Below are 18,100 nucleotides of genomic sequence, written 5' to 3' on the forward strand. Positions count from 1 at the left end.
GCCAGAGCACAGCTGCCTCCCTCCAGCCCAGCCACGCTCACGTGCTGTGGGGACTTTATAAATAAAGCCTCCTGGGTGGAAAGTCAAAGCACGCCTGCTCTGTCACCCTGCTGCTGGGTCAGCACCCCCCTCCTGCGGGACCAGGAGCACCCAGCGGCTGTGGCCTGTCCTCCCCTCACGGGTGGAAGCTGTGCTGGTCCGGGCTGCTGCAGGAGTGAAGCACTTCTGGCCCAGGGTGAGCAGAAACCTCTGCTCTGGGTCAGACTCAGCACCTGCAATACCCATGGAGTCAGTCCTGAGCGTGCAGGAGCACAGGGAGCTCCGTCTTGGAGAGAATTTGTGACCCCTCCCAACTCCACAAAGCTGAGAGTCAACTTCTGCCTCACAGCAGTGACTGAACTGTGCCAGAGGCATCAGACTCTCCCTTACCTGAACTACAGGACAGAGCTGGAACTCCTCTGTGCCTTTTTCCACGACAGTAACCAGTCCCACGATTGACTTGTCCTGAGCTCACAGTCTCTGTTCACCTGAAAATGTTCCTTTCCAGGTACTCCTGCAACACTCCAGGTGTGCAGCACAGTGCCCAAAGGCCAGCAGGACACGCTGCAGGATGTCACACATGCTGAGGGATGGCCCAGGCTGGCCCTTGGGAAAGCTGCACTCTGCCTGCAAGGTCCACTCCAACCAATGCTGCAGCAGCAACTGCAACCTCTGGCTGTCCTGGCAGCTGCCTTGTGCACGAACAACACTTGATGCTGACAACCCCAGCGTTAGCCAGGTCTGAGGAGTCTGGGAATACACCTGAATGAATCCAGATGAACCTTCTGCAGCCAGAAATGCAAGATTCATGGAAGCAAAGAGAAAAAGAAAGCCAGGTAAAGGCTAACTTGGAGCCCACTGTCTTAGCTGGGAGCAAGAGAAAGAATCCCCAGGTTCTGCTCCAGAAACTATTTATGATTTGTGCAACAAAGAATCCTTGGATGAAATGCCCAAGAGCACTGGGCTAACGTCAGAAGGGGCTCACCAATACTCAGGGGGTGATGTGGGAGGGATGTAAAGGCCCCTGTGCAGCCAGGGCAGTGGAGGCTCTGTCCATGCACCACTGGAAAACACTTTTTGGGTAAAGGTAGAACAGTTTCAGGGCAGACCTGAAGTGGCCCCGCAAACAATTTCTCCTGCAGAGTCGTGCACGAAAAGCCCTGTGCAAACAGAGGCAGGTACCCAAACCTACTTGCAAAGTCACAATTATTTACTGGAGTAAGAACACTGCAGCACCAATGGCATTGCCAAATACCAAACAGCTGGAAGGAAGTGACAGTTTCCTGTCTGGCTGGAAGTCCTGCTGTGGATTCCCAGCCGTGGAATATGATGCCCAGGCGGCAGAGTTCCACACACAGAGGCACATGTACAGATATCACACACACAAACATGTACAGATAGCCTCAGAGTCTCTATGTGGCAGAAAAGCAACAGAACCAGTTCACAGATTCACCTGGTAACAGAAAAATCATACTAAAATTGGGGGTTCTTCTCTAAGAGAAACAAAGGAAAAACTGCCCTGTCAAGATCCTCATACAAGTTATTAGAGTGATAAAGAAGAGTGATGTCAGTTTTCAGGAGTGGTTTTAGTGCTCTCTCAGGTGTTACTGATTAACACCATTTCTGGAAAACATTTGAAACTAAGGAAAACAAAGACTGTTCCCACTGCCCCCCAAAACCAGGGGTCTCACCCACCCAGCCCCAGAACAATTATCCACACAACGCTGGTTTTAGGGACTAAATGTTACTGTTTTCTTAAATTGATGGCGGGCAGGGGTTTTTCAGGACTATTCTCAGGAAGGAGTAAAATCCAGAAGGAAAAAACCCCAGGCTGACCATGAAGTGTGCTCAGACTGAGGAGGATCTTGCAAAGGCCAAACGAAGCTTTGGCTGTTGATGTGAACAGAAGGGCCAAGCTGAATTATAAAGCAGGTCCTTCCCAAACCTGAATATGCAACACAGTCCCATCCTGGTCCCCAAAACCACCAGATAATTGTTCCAACCAACTGCACCTCATGTGCTGAGTGGTTTATCCTTAACACAACCCGCGTGGCAGTGAAAGGTCTGACATCAGACCTGAAGGTGGATTTGCCACCACAGCCCCACACCAGCCCCAAACCAGCCTGTCAAACTACAAGCAAGAAAAGGAGCCAACTCCAGGCACAGGAGCCTTTGAGGTGCTGGGCTGGGTGGGAGGTTGAAGGTCTCACACACTTACATGGTTGCTCTCTCTATGTATCATTCATATCTATCATTGGACTCTTCTCTTCCTCATTCTCTGAAGAAAAGAACCGTCCCGGGTGCGTAACACAGGCAGAAATAAATACATGAAATCAATTAGAATCAAACACTTTCTGCAGGTGCTTTACAATCAGTCTTTGACAGAAACTGCATGTTACTGATGGAAAAATATTCCATCAGCAGGAACAGCGTTAAAGCAGCTGCTCTGAGCTGGTAAGCATGAGTGTTTTGGGCCCTGGTTGTGACCAGAACTTCTTGGATCCTCTTCTTTGTGCTGTTTTTGTTTGCCTGTTTAATCCCCAGATATTGTCAGTTTGTAAGTTCAATTGCTTCACCTTTTCAGTTGCCGGCATTTTAAGATTTACTCAGGAATAATTCAAAATGATCCACCTTCCCCAGTTCAATTTGGAAATAAATTGTCCTTATTCTCAGGCCTTTGGTAGGGCAGCAGGGAGAAGGGAAGTGAGAAGAACAGACAAGGTGAGAACATCACATCCAAGAAGTTACAAGTGATTTAAAAATCACTCATGGAGAAGCTTCTGTTGCAACTGGAATGAACTGTAACGGAGTCCAAAGCTCTGCCATGGTGCACACACATCCCCCCCTGAGGTGCCAGGGCTCAAGCTGGGACTGGGAATTTGCAGGGAGTCTGCTCTGCCGACAGCAAATTGAACAAACCAGTTTTCCTTAACTCTGTGGGGTGAAAGTGCCACAGGAATTTGTAAAGCCTCAGGCATGGCTGTATCACAGGGAGAGTTCATTCCAGCTCAGAGATGGATATGGAATATGTCTGTTTTACAGGAGGTTTTTCCTTCTGCCTTCCCCATGAGGTTTTCTGCCCACATGCTGAGATGCTGTGATTGCTGTGACAGCCAAAACCACCGTGGGGTTGGGTCCTGTCTCCTCAGGAATCACTAAACACACTTAAATGCAGTTAATTAATACCCATTTGGCTCTGAGCAGGGTAAATACACCACTTTTAACAGGGGGAAAACATGCCCTTCCTGTTTGGAAGCTGTTTAGACAGGTCTGGATTGCAAAGCACAAGTGGGAGGAGTGCTGGAGTGCTGAGCCAGAATCCCCTGGGACAGGGATCCAGGGGAAGCAGGGAGGCAGCAGGACAGGAGCCAGGCTGGCATGATGCAGAAGCAGCCAAAGCACAGTCATGCCTAGAGAGTTCAAGCTAATTCCCACTGAAATAAAATTGGTTTAATCATCATCATCTGAATTCTCCAAGCCCCCAGACTACAGAGACCAGCAGTTCATGGATCAGGAGAGTACCAAAAGTACCAAATCCAACAGGTTCCTGCTCTGTGCACCCAAAAGTCAGAGCCAGTGCAAGGGGAAGCTCCCTTGGATCTCAGGCACAGAGGACTGGAGACAAATGGAAAGGTCTGAAGGGCAGGCAAGCCTGAAATGTGTCTATTTTATATGGGTTGTTTTTTACACACCTGAAAGGTGCTTCTGGGTAAAAAATGTCATGGAACATAGGAAAAGAGCTTCCAAGCTTCAGCATGCAGGGATATGTGGGCCAAAGTGCTGCCCAGGGGTTCAGTCACCCACTGAACTCAGCAGCAGTGGACAGCAGAGAGGAAAGTGGGTTTGGCTTTGCAAACCCTTCACACCTGCAAGTGGCAGACAAGGTTACCTGAACCCCCTCGCTTCCTGGGAGGACCTGGGCTGGAATAACGACCCCTGGAATCTGAAACAGGCCCGGTGGCTGCTGGTTGATGCCAGAGGGAAGGGGAAGATCTGCAATAAATTACACTTGGAATTCCACCGTTCATTTTACTGGTTGAGGTCTCCTTTGGCACCCTCTATTTCAACAGATGAGTAAATTGGTAAGAGTAAATAATTTTGAGAGGGAAACTGAAGAAAGAATCCCACTCTGCATCCTTGTTAACCCCCAGGGAGGCTGGACTTGGGTGACCTCAGGGCTCTTAAACCCTGGCAGTAAGAACTGATTAGCCTATGATTCCCCAGCAAGGATCAGTACCCTCGACAGGGAAGTACAAGGATCCCAGAGAGCTGCTGAGGTCAGAAGATGATCCAACAAACAGCCCACAAACCTCATTTCCTGAGCCAGGCTGCTCTGCCCGAGAAGGCATCAAGGCTGGAGTGCAAATCCTATACCCACAAAGCCTGGAATGCCTGGAAGCAAGGGATGGGGCTGAGGTGAAGGGAGACCAAGCAGCATTTGAAGATAGAAAGGAGAGATGGATATAGAGAACAGGAAGAGCTGAGCATGAAAAAAGGCCAAGGAATGCTGCAGAGAGCTGGAAAGCTGGGATGGCACCAGTGGGGAGTTCAACAGAGCAGGATTCAGGGATTCAGGGCCACCTACTCCTCTAAGGATGGCTCAAAGCCAACCTGCTCCCACTCATGTGGGTCTGGCACCACATGACAGTGCCAACAACCTCCCAAGAACGACTGAAGGTTGAGCCCATGTGAGCTGGACCAAGCTGGGTCCCTCCTGCCTCCACTCCAGAGTGGGACAGCACAGGAGGTCCATGAATGACAAAGGAGCTGCTACACTTTTGGCATCAGCTGCTGACATGACCCCAATCTCCCACTTAAGCCTTTATTCCAAAAGTCTCAGCAACATATGCAAGGGATTAATTTAACCTTTGAATTCCCTGCCTCTGGGGCATGCTTTTGAAACCGTAGGATCCATCCCACAGATCTGTTTGGGAAACTCCTCAGGGTGTTTTGAATTTATCCAGAAGCACCTCAGCCTGGATTAACATGTCTCTAGCTTGGGGTGGATGGAAGAACATTGGTATTAGGGTGTTGCTAGTTCCAGAACTCTCTGGCATGGATATAACCATATTTGTGGAATTTCATGTGCCTGGGGAGCTAGCTGAACTTTGCATCCAATCGGATTTCCCCATGGACCTTTCAGTGGATCTAAACAATTTGCTGGTGGGATTTGAATGCTCTGTGCCCAGCTGAGCACACGGAGGCCCCAGCAGGTGGAGTTGTTTTGTGCCTCGTTCTGCACTACAGCAAATCTTTGGGAAGAGCTCCCAGCACTCCGTCAGGCATCTCCCGTGGGATGAACGGGCAGCATGCAGTAAGTTCAGTGATCCCATGGGTGCTGCATGCCATGCAATGCCCAGGCTCCAGACACATCCCAGCCTGGATGGCAGTGCCATGCAGTCACATCTCACCTGGCTCTCAGCACTCAGCGGAGAAGCTTCTTTATCTTTGGAGTGGAATTCCTCGGCCATGTCTCCATCCAAAGGGACAGCTTCCAAGAAGTTGGATGGGACAAGCCCTCTCTGTTGGTTCAGCTCTCCCTGCAAGATCAACATTCAGTTCTCACATCAGCTTTCCTGGAGAAATGAATAACAACTCGAGGTGCAGTGCCCTACAGAGAAGGTGGGGCTGTGGGCTGAGACAAGTCCAGAACACATCCACGTTGGGAGGATCCTCAGCAAATTCCATAACTCGCCTCCTTGCTTAGTTGTGGAACAATTCAGAGCACAGAAACACAGAAGAGAGTAAAGCAAGAAGAGATGGCAGCAAGCTGTGACAAAGGTATTCCATCAACATGGTGATTTCTACAAACTCAGAATCTCCACTACCATACTGGAATATGACTGTGCCACAGGCGCCCCAGAGGCCTTTGATTTGCCCTGGTATTTCCTGATGTCTTTAAAGAACGAGGCAGTGCTGATACCATGTCCTGTAGGCACTGCATCCATGATCACAGAGGCCCAGAGCTGCATTACTGTATTCCTACAAACATGTCTCCAGTTCAACAGGAGGTGGTTTGGCTGAGACAAAACCCACCCCAGCAATGCTGTCTGTCCAACACTATAAAAGGATCAAACAAAACATTCTCAGTGATGCCCTCAGACTTAACCTGGAGCTCAACCTCAAGTCTGATGTGTGAAGGCACACCGTTTCCCATGCAGGAAGAGAGAGGTGGATGATCCAAGGGCCAAGGCTCACGTAGGCATGCAGCTGGAGGGCAGGCACAGCCCCAGGAACGTGTTTGCCTACTCGGATCACCATCCCAGCCTCTGACCCAAGTGTCCGAGTGCTGGTGAAATGCCAGCTCTGAGCAGGTGCTGGTTCAGCTGGTGTGTGCATGGAAAAATGCAGGCAAGGCTTTGGGAAACCTGCAGGCAACTGGTGCCAAAACATAAACTCAGAACCACTGGGATATTTAAAGGCCACGGAGCTGCTCCAAGGGCTGGAGCCCCTCTGCTCTGGAGCCAGGCTGGGATACCTTGGGGTGTTCACCTGGAGAGGAGAAGGCTCCAGGAAGACCTCAGAGCCCCTTCCAGTGCTTGAAGGGTTCCAAGAGAGCTGGAGAGGGACTGGGGACAGGGGACAGAGAGACGGGACCAGGGGGAATGGCTTCCCAGTGCCAGAGGGCAGGGCTGGATGGGATATTGGGAAGGAATTGTTCCCTGGGAGGGTGGGCAGGCCCTGGCACAGGGTGCCCAGAGCAGCTGTGGCTGCCCCTGGATCCCTGGCAGTGCCCAAGGCCAGGCTGGACACTGGGGCTTGGAGCACCCTGGGAGAGTGGAAGGTGTCTCTGCCCATGGAAGGGGGTGGAAAAGGATGACCTTTAAGGTCCTTTCCAACCCAAACCATTCCAGGATTCTGTAATATTGGACTTACAGCAGGAGCAATGAGTACCAGAAACAGGCTGCCCAGCACTAAGTAAAGAGGAGTTTATTTTTTTTCCCAAAAGCAGAATACTTTGTTCCCTGATTTCTGCTTCCCTGCCACTCGATGAACTCCAACAATTTCCAGTGTAACCACAGGATCTTCCCAAGCCCTGCACTTACATAGTAGAATCCATCATCGTCCATGGACCCAAAGACAGTGATAATGTCCCCGGCACTGAAGGTCAGTTCAGCCTGCAAAGAGCCAGAGAACAGAGGTCACAGGAGAAGCACTGCCTGGAAATTCTCACCAGGAACTTGGCTCCCCCAGGCTTCTTGCCCAATCTCACTCCAAGGGAGGGAGACCACTGTATTTAGTCTTGCAGTACCAGGATGCACGAGAGAAACTGAAATGGATAACTCTGGAATTCACTGCTAAGGAAGCATTTCATAAATTAAGACAAGAGCAAAGCCTATTTTTAAACCAATTTTAATAAGGGTTCAAAATATTCCCTACCACCTGCTCTGGAAAGCACTGAGGACAAGCTCAGCAAACACCAGAAATACCTTTAATTTCTTTAAATATAATTACAAATCTGTCCTGTATAAATACAATTACAAATCTGAGCCTGTTCTGTATGCAGCACTCAGGGATTGGTCACTAGCAGGAATGCATACAAACAGGGAGATTTAACATGGACACAGAACAGCAGCACAGCAAACAGTGAGTCTCTGTCCTGTCAGGCACCCCAGCACATGCTCCATGGGGCACAAGGACAAAGGTGTCACCAGTCTCTTTTAATGGAAAAAGCTGCCCAGTGGAGGCTCCAAACAGGCAGAGTCCCACTCAAGACACTGGCACTTCACAAGTGTCAGCTGGAAGGGATCTACTTCCAATATATTTACCATCTTTTATCCCTAGCCCTCAATTTATGCCTGGAGGCTGCAGGTCGCTCCTGTGGAGCATCTCCCACAGAACTGCACCAGCTTGTTTCAATAATTTGAGCTCTTGTCCAAAAGAAAGGTTCTAGAAGAACGAATCACTGCAAAAAGTACAGTTCCCTCCTTGGTGACAAGGGTTCAAGAGTGTTGGGTGGCTGGATATGTGCTCACATTGTGTCTCTCCCAAGATATTCCACCATCCCTAAAACGCTCTGGCCTCGGCTGTGTCTGTCCGGGCAGGAGACACAAGCACTCCCTGAACTGTGCCCTCTGTTGGCCAGACACTCCTCTGTGGATGAAGGGAAAGGCTCTGGCTCCAAACTCCACGTCTGTGTTTGCTCAGAGTGCTAACACAGCTCACACAGCTCGGAGGAACAGAGGACAGAGCATGTGCTCATTTCTTTTTGCAAAAAGGATTCTGCATCGCCACCTTTCCACCTGGAACAGACTGATCCACAAAAATACTGTTTGCATTATATCCTTCCCTGTTTAGATTATATCCCTTCCTGTCCCTGGAAGTGTCCAAGGCCAGGCTGGAAGGGGCTTGGAGCAACCTGGACTAGTGGAAGGTGTCCCTGCCCATGGCAGGGCGTTGGAATGAGATGGGCTTTAAGATCCCTTCCAACCGAACCCATTCCATGATTCTGTGATTCTATATATAGGAATTGCTTGGAAACAAGAAATTTGCAGACTGGTCCATTAAACTGGAGCTAAATCTTTTTGCTTGAACCAAGACCTACACAGGTACTTAACACAAAAGTCACGCTCGAATTAAGTGCCAGAAGTGCTTTCAAACCCTTAAGCAGGTTTTTCCTTTTCCCAGAGTGTTTCTGGGATCAGCTGCTACCAGTAGGAGCTGCTTCCTCCTGCCCCAGATCTGCTCAGGCCTGTCTAACCACTAAAGGATGCCATGAATACTCACACAGTTCCACTGAGACTCTGGTTGGATCAAAGGGCTGAGTGTCTTGAGAGAGAAGGAAAAAAGAGACAGGAAGAAGAAACCTCTAAAAAGAGAGGAGCAGCTGGTGGTTACCTCCACATCTGTGTTTGGAGAGCTCTCCTTAGGGTTGTAGTCAAAGGCAGCCACCATCCTGCGAGGAGTCAGCAGCTCTGCTTCAATGTCTTTATGTTTCTGCCCTGCAGGACAAAAATAAAATATTCTCAGATGGAAATTTTGTCTTAGGACAAAATCCCAAATCACAGCAACTCCTTCACCATTCTTGTAGTGGAGTGAACAAAAAGAATACTGGGGGAAACTGAGTGGAGAGAGACTTTCGAGGCATTTGGTAAAGCAGTTTTCCAATCTTCTTCTTCACCTCATAAGCACAAAAGTGGGGATATCCCCCCATCCCAGCATCCTGGTGCTCTGTCTGTATGTACAGGAATGTTTTATTTTACGTCTCCTACTTACACACACACACACATATATACACACACAGAGGACAGCTGTCTCTTTACAGTGTCTTGAAAGGACATTTCTCCTCCCACTACACAATGTTCTGCTACTGAGCTACAAAATTTATCCTCCAAGGGCCAGGGAACAGCACACAGGGAGGTGCGGCCTTGCCATCGACAACCTCCTGCCTGCTCAGCCCCATTTACCTACAGACCTGCCCTGAGCCTACAAAAGCCAAGTCTGCTGCTGCAGGAAACACACATTCATGGATTTAAACCCTGCCTCGGGTCAGCACTGGATGGGCTGGCAAAGGGTTTGCAGACCAGGCCTCTCTGGATATCAACAGATGATGCACCTCAGCAGGGGGAGCAGCCTCTCAGCAGCCCTTGGATCTTAAGGACCACAGCATGCAATGAGTGAGAGACTGGCCTGCTCCTCCCACAGCACAGCAATATGTGTGCTCCCCCTGCAAGCACCCTCTGCTCAGTCAAAGCACTCTGCACCCACTGCTGAACTGAAAGAACTAAAACCTTTTGTTACAGTGCTCTGAAGCAGCACCACAGGGTGTCTCACTGGCCCCTGACCACAAAACACATCTGTACTTTGATCAAGCATTACCTACTCTCCAGTAAAAGCAATTCTCACCTGGCTGAGGCCTGTACTCCTGTTTGTCCAGCCCTGCTGGGGGAAGAGAATGCCTCATCAGTAAGAGCTCATCTCCAACAGTGACCACGCGAAAAACTGACAAACAATAAAGAGAACACCAAGACAGCAAACAACAGAAGCAAACTGTTCATGCAACTGAAAGTCTACACCAGTAACCAGGACTCAGGAACGTAACAAGAAGCAGAGGTCAAGCTCCAAAACTATAAAAGACATCACTGTTGTTAAAAACTTAACACCAGCACAGGGATGGGCTCTCTTTCCACTTCCTAGCAGTCGTACAGAGACAAACGTCTGAGGGTCCTGAAAGCAAGTAGTAAAAATTCAATGCAGTCTGTAATCCTATAGCAAAAACCAAAGAGGAAGCAGTGGGTGACACAGACCTTTCTTGGAGCGTCTGGGTTTTGGAGGAGGGACGGTTTGGCGGCGTGGAGGTGGAGAAAATGTGCCATTTCCTTAATAAAAACACCAAAAAAGCAAATAAATAGACAAGAGAAACAGACAGTGAATGGAAAGTGAGAAGCATCTTGAATAGTGAACAGGGAACAGAGGAGATGACATGCCTCCCCTGGGAGGCTGACACCAGGATTTCTGTGGGCAAAGCCCTCCAAGCCTTGCCTGTGGACTCAGATGAGGCATGATCCACATCCCAAATACACAGAGAAATCCACACTGTGCTTATGCCTTTTAGCCACTCCACAGCTCACAGCAGACAGACTTTGCTGCTCTTATCTTTCAGAAGCAGCACCATAAGGACAAAATAAAACCTTGTACCATTAACACCTGAAAAATCCCAGCCCTCTAGCTAAAGTTTCTGCACTGAGCAGGGTCAGGACTGGATGAAATCCCAAATGAACCTGCAGAGTGCCCAGACCAACCCCTCCAAGGCATTTCCTTAGTTACAAGGCTGTGATAGGGGCTTATGGCAGCAGGAAAACAGCAGAGGTACAGCCAGCCCCACTGCCAAGGAATCAGAGGACCACTACGGTTGGAAGAAGACCTTTAAGATCATCAGGTCCAACCCTCACCTGGCTGCCCCCTCCTGTCAGGGACTTGTGCAGAGCCACAAGGTCCCCCCTGAGCCTCCTTTGCTCCAGCCTGAGCCCCTTTCCAGCTCCCTCAGCCGCTCCTGGGGCTCCAGCCCCTTCCCAGCTCCGTTCCCTGCCCTGGACACGCTCCAGCCCCTCAGGGTCCCTGACAAGAGGGGCCCAAAACTGCCCCAAGGATTTGAGGTGTGGCCCCACCAGTGCCAAAACTACAGTCCCTCCCTGCACACACACACAAGGTACATCTTACTGACTACCACCACCTTCCTCAAAACTTTCAAACCCTTCATGTTTAATGAAGTCTCAGAGCTATTAAAATCCTTTACTCTTTCAAGAGTATGCAGTGGGGCAGGGTAGAGAGAGCCCTGTGTATCCACAGAGGGACACAGGCCACCACAGGCATCCAGCCATCTCTGGCATACACACAGGAGAAAGAGTATGGATGTGGGAAACACCTTATTCAAATCTCCTCAGACACGAGAGAGGCCAAAGGAAAAACATACTCAAGAAATCACAAGTGAAAGCATCAGGCTCCTTCAATCCCTGTGCTCCTCAGGATCAACTTTCCAGGGACCAATATTTAGGAGCTGGGCACTGTCAGCCCCTCAGAATCATAGAATGGTTTGGGTGGGAAGGGACCTTAAAGGTATGTTAGGGCTGGATACTGGGTCTCCCTCCACGGAAATAGGAATGAGTTGGATTGCTCCTTTTTTTCTGCTGAGTTTTCTTACTTTTTGGTTGATTTGGGTTTCTTCCCCAGCTCAGGCAATGTCAGGGCTTACCTTTGCCATGTGCTGTTTTTCACTGCTGAACTGGCAGGGAAACAGGGATCAGGCAAACCAGGAATATCCTGGTGTTTTAACAAGTGGAGCAGATCCAACAAGTGGCACTGGCAGTAGAGGGTGCACAGAAGAGTGCAGGTTGAGGGCTGGAGGCATGAGGGACAGGCACTGGGACCAGTATTCACAGCAGGGGCAGCTCACAGCCACTGAGCCTGACTCCGCCTGAGCTGTGCTGGCTGCACATGGCAGGGATGCTCCCTTTCCTCCCCGAGTATGTGAGTGGGACGAACAGGAAAAGTCTGCAGTGCACAAAGCACTGACCATGCACTTCAGGGAGTAAGGAAGGAGGAACCCAACGACCAGGTCTGCTCCTTGTACACTCCTGTCTGCCTACCTTGCTGTCTCACACCTCTCCTCCCTCTTCCCCATCGCCATTCCCAAGTCACAGATCCTCTCACCCAGGAGCAGGGTCATCCTAAGAGTTCAGTCACAGGCTTTCAAAACAAAGGCGAGAACAGAGTGAGAACTCTTGTTCACATCCTCCAGCTGCTCTCCAAACGCTTCTGTTTCCCCTCCCCTAGCAAGGCTCAGCCTCTGTGCTCAATTCCCACACCTCAAGCCCAGGAGCAGCTGCAGCAGCTGCAAACACTGCAGTGGAGTCAGGGATGAACCGAGAGCTTGGAACACCCCCATCCAGCCAGACCCCCCTGCCGCGGAGCAGCCGCTAAATCAGGCTGCAGATCCAGGACAGCCCTCCAGATGGCTTTGGTGGCTGCAGTGCCCACACACGACAGCAGGGCTGAGCTTCCCACATTCCAGCAAAGAGCTACAGAGCAGGGCACACACACACACACACACACACAGTACCTGGGCTCTCCGTGTCTGCAGGCAGGAACCCCTGCTTTAGGAGCTGCTGCTTGAGCTCACTGCTCTCCACAGGGACTTCTGACACCATGTTGCATGGAATGTATCCCTCCCTTCCAGCACATTCCCCCCTGTAAAAGCCATCAGCATCCTTGTCTCCACAAACCTGCAAGGGGAAATAGACAGTTTACGCTGCAGGGACTGAGCTGCACAGAGAAAGAATCATGAAATATCCTGAGTTGGAAGGGACCCACAAGGATCATCCACTCCAGCCCCTGGCCCTGCCCAGACACCCCAACAACCCCACCCTGGGCATCCCTGGCAGCGCTGTCCAAACGCTCCTGGAGCTCTGGCAGCCTCGGGGCCGTGCCCATTCCCTGGGGAGCCTGGGCAGTGCCCAGCACCCTCTGGGGGAAGAAGCTTTCCTGATATCCAACCTGACCCTCCTTGACACACCTCCAGCCATTCCCTCAGGTCACCAGAGAGAAGATATATAAGATACATATAAGATATATATACATATATATATATGTAAGATATATAAATAAGATATATAAATAAGATACATATATATAAGATATATAAGAGGGGCATCTGCCCCTCTACTTCCCTCATGAGGAAGCTGCAGACCTCCCAAGGTTTATGCTGCCCCAGGAACACCAGATGGATCCACAGAGTAGGAGATGTTCACTAAGCTCTTACTTTCAGGATCTGCCCCTCCTTAAATGGGAGCTCCTCTTCTGCTGCATCAGGGTTAGGGGACATGGAGACAGGATCGTAGTCAAAGAGAGCCACAAAGATCCGAATGCCATCATCTTTGCCAGAGCTCTCGGGAGCGGTGCTCCTTGGAGGGCCTGTGCACAGAGGGGACACAGCAGAGAGAACATCAGCACCCTGCCCCTGCCCTAGCCCTGCAGGGCCCAGGCACTGCCTGCCAGCCTCTCCCCAGCCACTTCCAGGCTTCCCTCTCTCCTGCTGCCCTCATCTCTCCCCGCTGCTGCTCACCTGGACTAGAGAGCAAAGGTTTCTGCATTTGGCTTCTTCTTACACTCTTGCTCCGCCTCCTGCTAGGAGCCTGCCACGCCGTGCAGGGCGGCTCTGGGCCCCTGGAATCTTTATGACTGGATGCCTGCAATTGGAACCACCAGAGAATTAGTAGCAGCCTCTGCCTTCCAACTCCCTGAACAGTGCTCAGCCCAAACGCACTTCACAAAGAGCAGTGCATCCAAATGCAACATTCCTCTTCAGGGACACTCTAGAGCTGGAAAGACCAAGAGAGTTGGAAAACAGAACTGAGGACAGGCAGGCGCCCTGCCAGGCACCAGTGACGATCCCCTTGGTGAGGGTGAAGATGGAGGAAAGGGCATTTCGAGGGGAGGCAATGACATTACAGTCAGCATCTACACAAAGCTTTCACCAATCAGCTTATTGCACCAGGGATTTTCATTTGGGTCCCACAGCCTCCTGCCGTGGGGAGGAAGACCCACTGTGAAAAGGAATACTGCATCGGTGACACTTGGTCAGGGAGCAGGAAAAGCAGAAGCAGCTACTACAAGAAAAGCCACGGAGCAGCACAGAACTACAGAATCTCTCAGGTATTCTTCCAGACAATCCTAGAGGAGGGTCCTTTCCCTGGACAACACGGAACAAAGCAAGATACAGGCAGGCCAGGGAAGCAGAGGGAAGCCAGTGCCACTGCAAGCTGCTTCAAAGCCAGAATAGGAAAAGTCACCCAACCCTTTTGTGCAAGGAGGTGCTACGTATCCCCTTCGAAGAATGTTCGAGCCTCCTTCTCCAGCCAGGTGACTTACAGTCCAGCTCCCAGCCCTGCTCCTCAGAGCTGCTCTCACACCTCAGGGCTTCCTTCTCCCGGCAGAAGAATCTCAGGTGCTGGCTCGGAGACCCAGCCCACTCCATACCCTGCTCTTCCATCATCTCCAGCCTGGTCAGCTCCCTTCTGCCACCTGGGTGGGCAACCTCAGACTGACTGGAGCAATCACTCCAGTCCCCCTGGCAGCTCTGGGACCTCTCTGGCCACAGCCTGCTCTCCGGGGAGGATGCACAGGTTGAATCCTGATCATCTTCAGAGTCATACTCGATGTCTATTTCCAGGCTCCTGGGGCTGGGGCAGTGCATTGCCATCACAGCAGGTTCTGCCCCCCCTGCTCCCACTGCTCTTGGGGCTTTTTTCCGTAAGGTGCCTTGTCTGGCCCGGCTGTACAAATCCAACCCCTCCTTCCCACCGGCACTGCTGACAACATTCAGCTCCTCCCTGAGACTGGGAGCTCTGTATAACCCGCTCCCCATCTGGCTGCAGTTGCCCAGCAGACGACTGCAGTGCTCTGCTGGATCACTCTGTCTCTTCCTACTTATCTCAGGCCGACTCCGGGTCTTCTCTCGATAATTATTTCCCTTCTTCTTGCTCCAAGAAGGACTTGTGCCACTCCCAGACTTTGGGTCGTTTTCCTGATAGCCCCAGTTCCAGTGTGCCTTCTTTTGACTCCAGGCCAGCTGGCCAAAGGCAGGATTTGCACGGTCAGCATCTGCTCTGCTCTCCTTAGCACCGTGCTCCTCCTGCGGAGTCTGAGCAGACACATCCATGGAGGTGTTATTCCCATCTTCCTTTAGAAATGGCTCCTTGCTGTTGGGTGGTTTCTCTGTTCTTCCTGAATGGTAGGTTTGTGTTTCCAGCGAGTCTTGAGGGTCTGTCTTTTCTTCTGTAACATCCTCGTCTTCATCCTCATCCTCAGTCACTTCAGGGATGCTGAACAACTTCTTGCTGTGGTTCTTCTGAAGCGGGAGCTCCAGGATCCTCTCCAGAATCTCCTCATCGCTGTCAGTATCACAAAGATCCATCTGTACCCAGACCCCGAGAAAAGCCACAGCCAGGACAAGCAAAGGAAAAAAGAGAGGAAATACACATTAAAACAAGAGGCAAAGTGACCCTGATTCCCTCCCAGCAGAGCAGGATGGAGCCGTGGCTGCAGCAAAGCAAGGGGAGGGGGCAGAGGGAGCGATGGATCTTCTGGCAAAAGCAATCGGATGGACCAGCAATGCAGCGGGAAGCGAGGAAGGCAAATGCATGGAAGAGCTCCCTCCCAGCCTCTCCTGTACACACACAGCTGCCTGCAGCACCTCTCATCCTGCCACGGGAAGGATTCCCCACGGCTTGGCACCCTCGGGGCGGGACGGGGGCAGGAGAGGCGCAGTCCCTCCACGGCAGAGCTGAGTGGGCTCCTCTGTCCACAGGACTGAGCCTCAGCCTGCGCTCACCCACGGAGCCACGGGTCCCCCTTACCTCTGTCCTCTCCCTGGAGCACGGGGAATGGCCCCCTGCTGTAGGACACCCCTTGGAGACGTTGCTGCCTGGGCCCTTCCCATCTCCTAGCAAAGCGCAGCCCTACTGCAGGTTCCTGTCTGCAAATCCAGGAGCAGAGCTCCCACAAGCACAAAGAAAAACCCCTTTACCTCAAAGGGTCACACAGACCTGAGTTTCACTTGCAGGTGGGGGAAAGCCTACTAGTTAAAAGAAAATTTTGGGGACAACACTGCTGAATTTTAAAATTTGCTGTGGACCAACTGTAGAATTTACGGGTTTGCTCCTTATTACATTAGCACCAACACAAAAGGTAAAATCCCAGGTGCATAGTGTCATTTTGGTAGGAAGATACGTCTGGAGGTCTCTTGTTCAACTTCCCTGACAAGTTACATCATTATGTGCTCTAAAGACACTTACAAATAGCTTAACAAGCATGTGTAGCTATTGAAGTTTTAAGCTACAGCCATGAGCAGGTCTGTTCAGAGATAATTAAAAACCAAACCACAGTGGGGGCGAAACAAAGGCAGTCGCAGGCTCTCTACTGATAGTTCCAACCTCGATGGCTTTTTCCAAGCAAAAGTTGGTCTTGAATTACATTTAGAACTGGTTGAAGGGGCCTCCAGAGGTCTCCAGTTCAGTCTCCTAATTGCAGCAGGACTGTTGCCAACAATGAATCGGTGTCTTTGCTTAGATGAGACTTGAAAACACCAAAGAATGGAGATCCTGAACCCTCTGGGGACCTGTCCCAAGGCTGCACCACCCTCCTGGGAAAGAGGTCTGAATTCATCTCCAGCATGAACCTCTCCAACAGCACCTCATGATTTCTGCCTCTTTTTATATATCATCTCCCAGAAACAAGAAGACTTTGGCTCTTGTCCTTTTAACCATCATGCAAATAGTTATAGGCAGTCACAAAATCTCCCACTCAACTCCTCTAGGCCAAAAACCCCTCAATTTTCTCAAACTCTCCTTACAGGACACATGCTCAAGGCTTCTGCCTTGTCAGCACCCATTAGGAATATGCCAAATTCATAAATACAACCATAAAGTAAGTTCAGTAAGACTTCTTTTAGCTGTTCGCAGAGTTGTGGCTTCTGCTTTTGAGTTTTAATACAATAAATGGTTTCAGCAATTAAACAACTTATTTGAGGATAAACATTTTAAAAGCAGCACCCCTGTGTGTTTTCATCCTCTGGATCCTGAAAGAGTTGGCTGAGGAGTCTTGAGGTAACAGAAAATTTAATTAAATATGCAGAATCCTAGAAAACAGCCCTACTCCAGTCACATCCCCTTCAATCCATAAGGCAGTCACTGGAGCTCTTTGCCCTAAAGCTTCCTACCCTCATGTCCTCTCCCCATTCAGCATCTTGTCACTCTCACTCTGTCACTGCCAGAGCAGAAAACAATTACTTCATCCAGTCAAGAAGCACCAGTTTGTTCAGCTCAACAGGACGTAAGCAGGGTTTTGGTGTTTCCTTTCAGAAAAAAACCCAACCAAAATAAAACACCCAGAAAAAACCCACAAAGAATAGTGCTCTTGATTGCTCTTATTTCCTTTTTTCTCCTTCCAGGAAACTTGTTTTTCATCCACTTTTTCCCAGTCCAATCCCAACAACTGGAAGCCCTTCCAAAACCTTCAGAGGTAGCCCCAGCCCCTCCAGCCACCAGGCTCTCCTGGGGCTCCTGATGTGCTGTGCTGCAGGTCCAATCCCACACCTGGGAAGCAGAAGCCCCTTCAGAGGGAGAAAAGGAAATTTACTCCCAAGTCATTACATTGTCCGCTACCACTGAGTGCTCACCAGCCCCATCCCTGCAGACCAGCAGCCACACAGGGCACCAGCAACCACAGATGTTCTTTGGTCACATGAAAAATCAAAGAGAGGCTGCTTTCTTGCCATCCAGGCGTATCACATTTCCTGCAAAGCTTTTTAACTTCCCAGTCTCTCACCCTCAGTCCTTTCCCTCATGGACGTTCATCCCAGCTGCTGTAATCTGTATGGTTACACACCGGCTCCAGTTGGAATCACATTCCCACAGGTGCATTCAGGCCAGGTTTAACTCTTTGAGCACGAATTAACCTGGTCACTTACAGCTCAGCTCAGGCAGAATTTCACCCCTTGCAGCATCTGAACTGCAAAGCCACAGCTCTGCTCCTACATGCCAACCCTGGCTACAGAGAGCACCAA

The 18,100-nt window shown here is 50.4% G+C and overlaps 1 protein-coding gene across 11 annotated transcripts in view; it reads right to left on the bottom strand.

Annotated features, from left to right (window-relative positions):
• Positions 1-18,100, bottom strand: part of TSPOAP1 (TSPO associated protein 1) — a 66,823-nt gene that overhangs the window by 2,607 nt on the left and 46,116 nt on the right. For 4 of the 11 annotated variants that reach the window (XM_042025847.1, XM_042025839.1, XM_042025841.1 and 1 more), the window contains 9 exons: positions 14,333-15,451; positions 13,601-13,724; positions 13,298-13,449; positions 12,599-12,761; positions 10,287-10,358; positions 9,886-9,921; positions 8,878-8,981; positions 7,086-7,157; positions 5,451-5,579 (listed from right to left, as the gene is read on the bottom strand). In XM_042025847.1, the coding sequence (XP_041881781.1) occupies positions 5,451-5,579; positions 7,086-7,157; positions 8,878-8,981; positions 9,886-9,921; positions 10,287-10,358; positions 12,599-12,761; positions 13,298-13,449; positions 13,601-13,724; positions 14,333-15,451 (1,971 nt within the window). The other 7 variants (XR_006015655.1, XM_042025845.1, XM_042025840.1 and 4 more) reach the window with 7 other exon arrangements.

This window comes from Corvus kubaryi, unplaced genomic scaffold, assembly GCF_017639235.1.
Source record: "Corvus kubaryi isolate FWS band 111438036 unplaced genomic scaffold, C.kubaryi_AGA036_p1.0 37284, whole genome shotgun sequence".
NCBI lineage: Eukaryota > Metazoa > Chordata > Aves > Passeriformes > Corvidae > Corvus > Corvus kubaryi.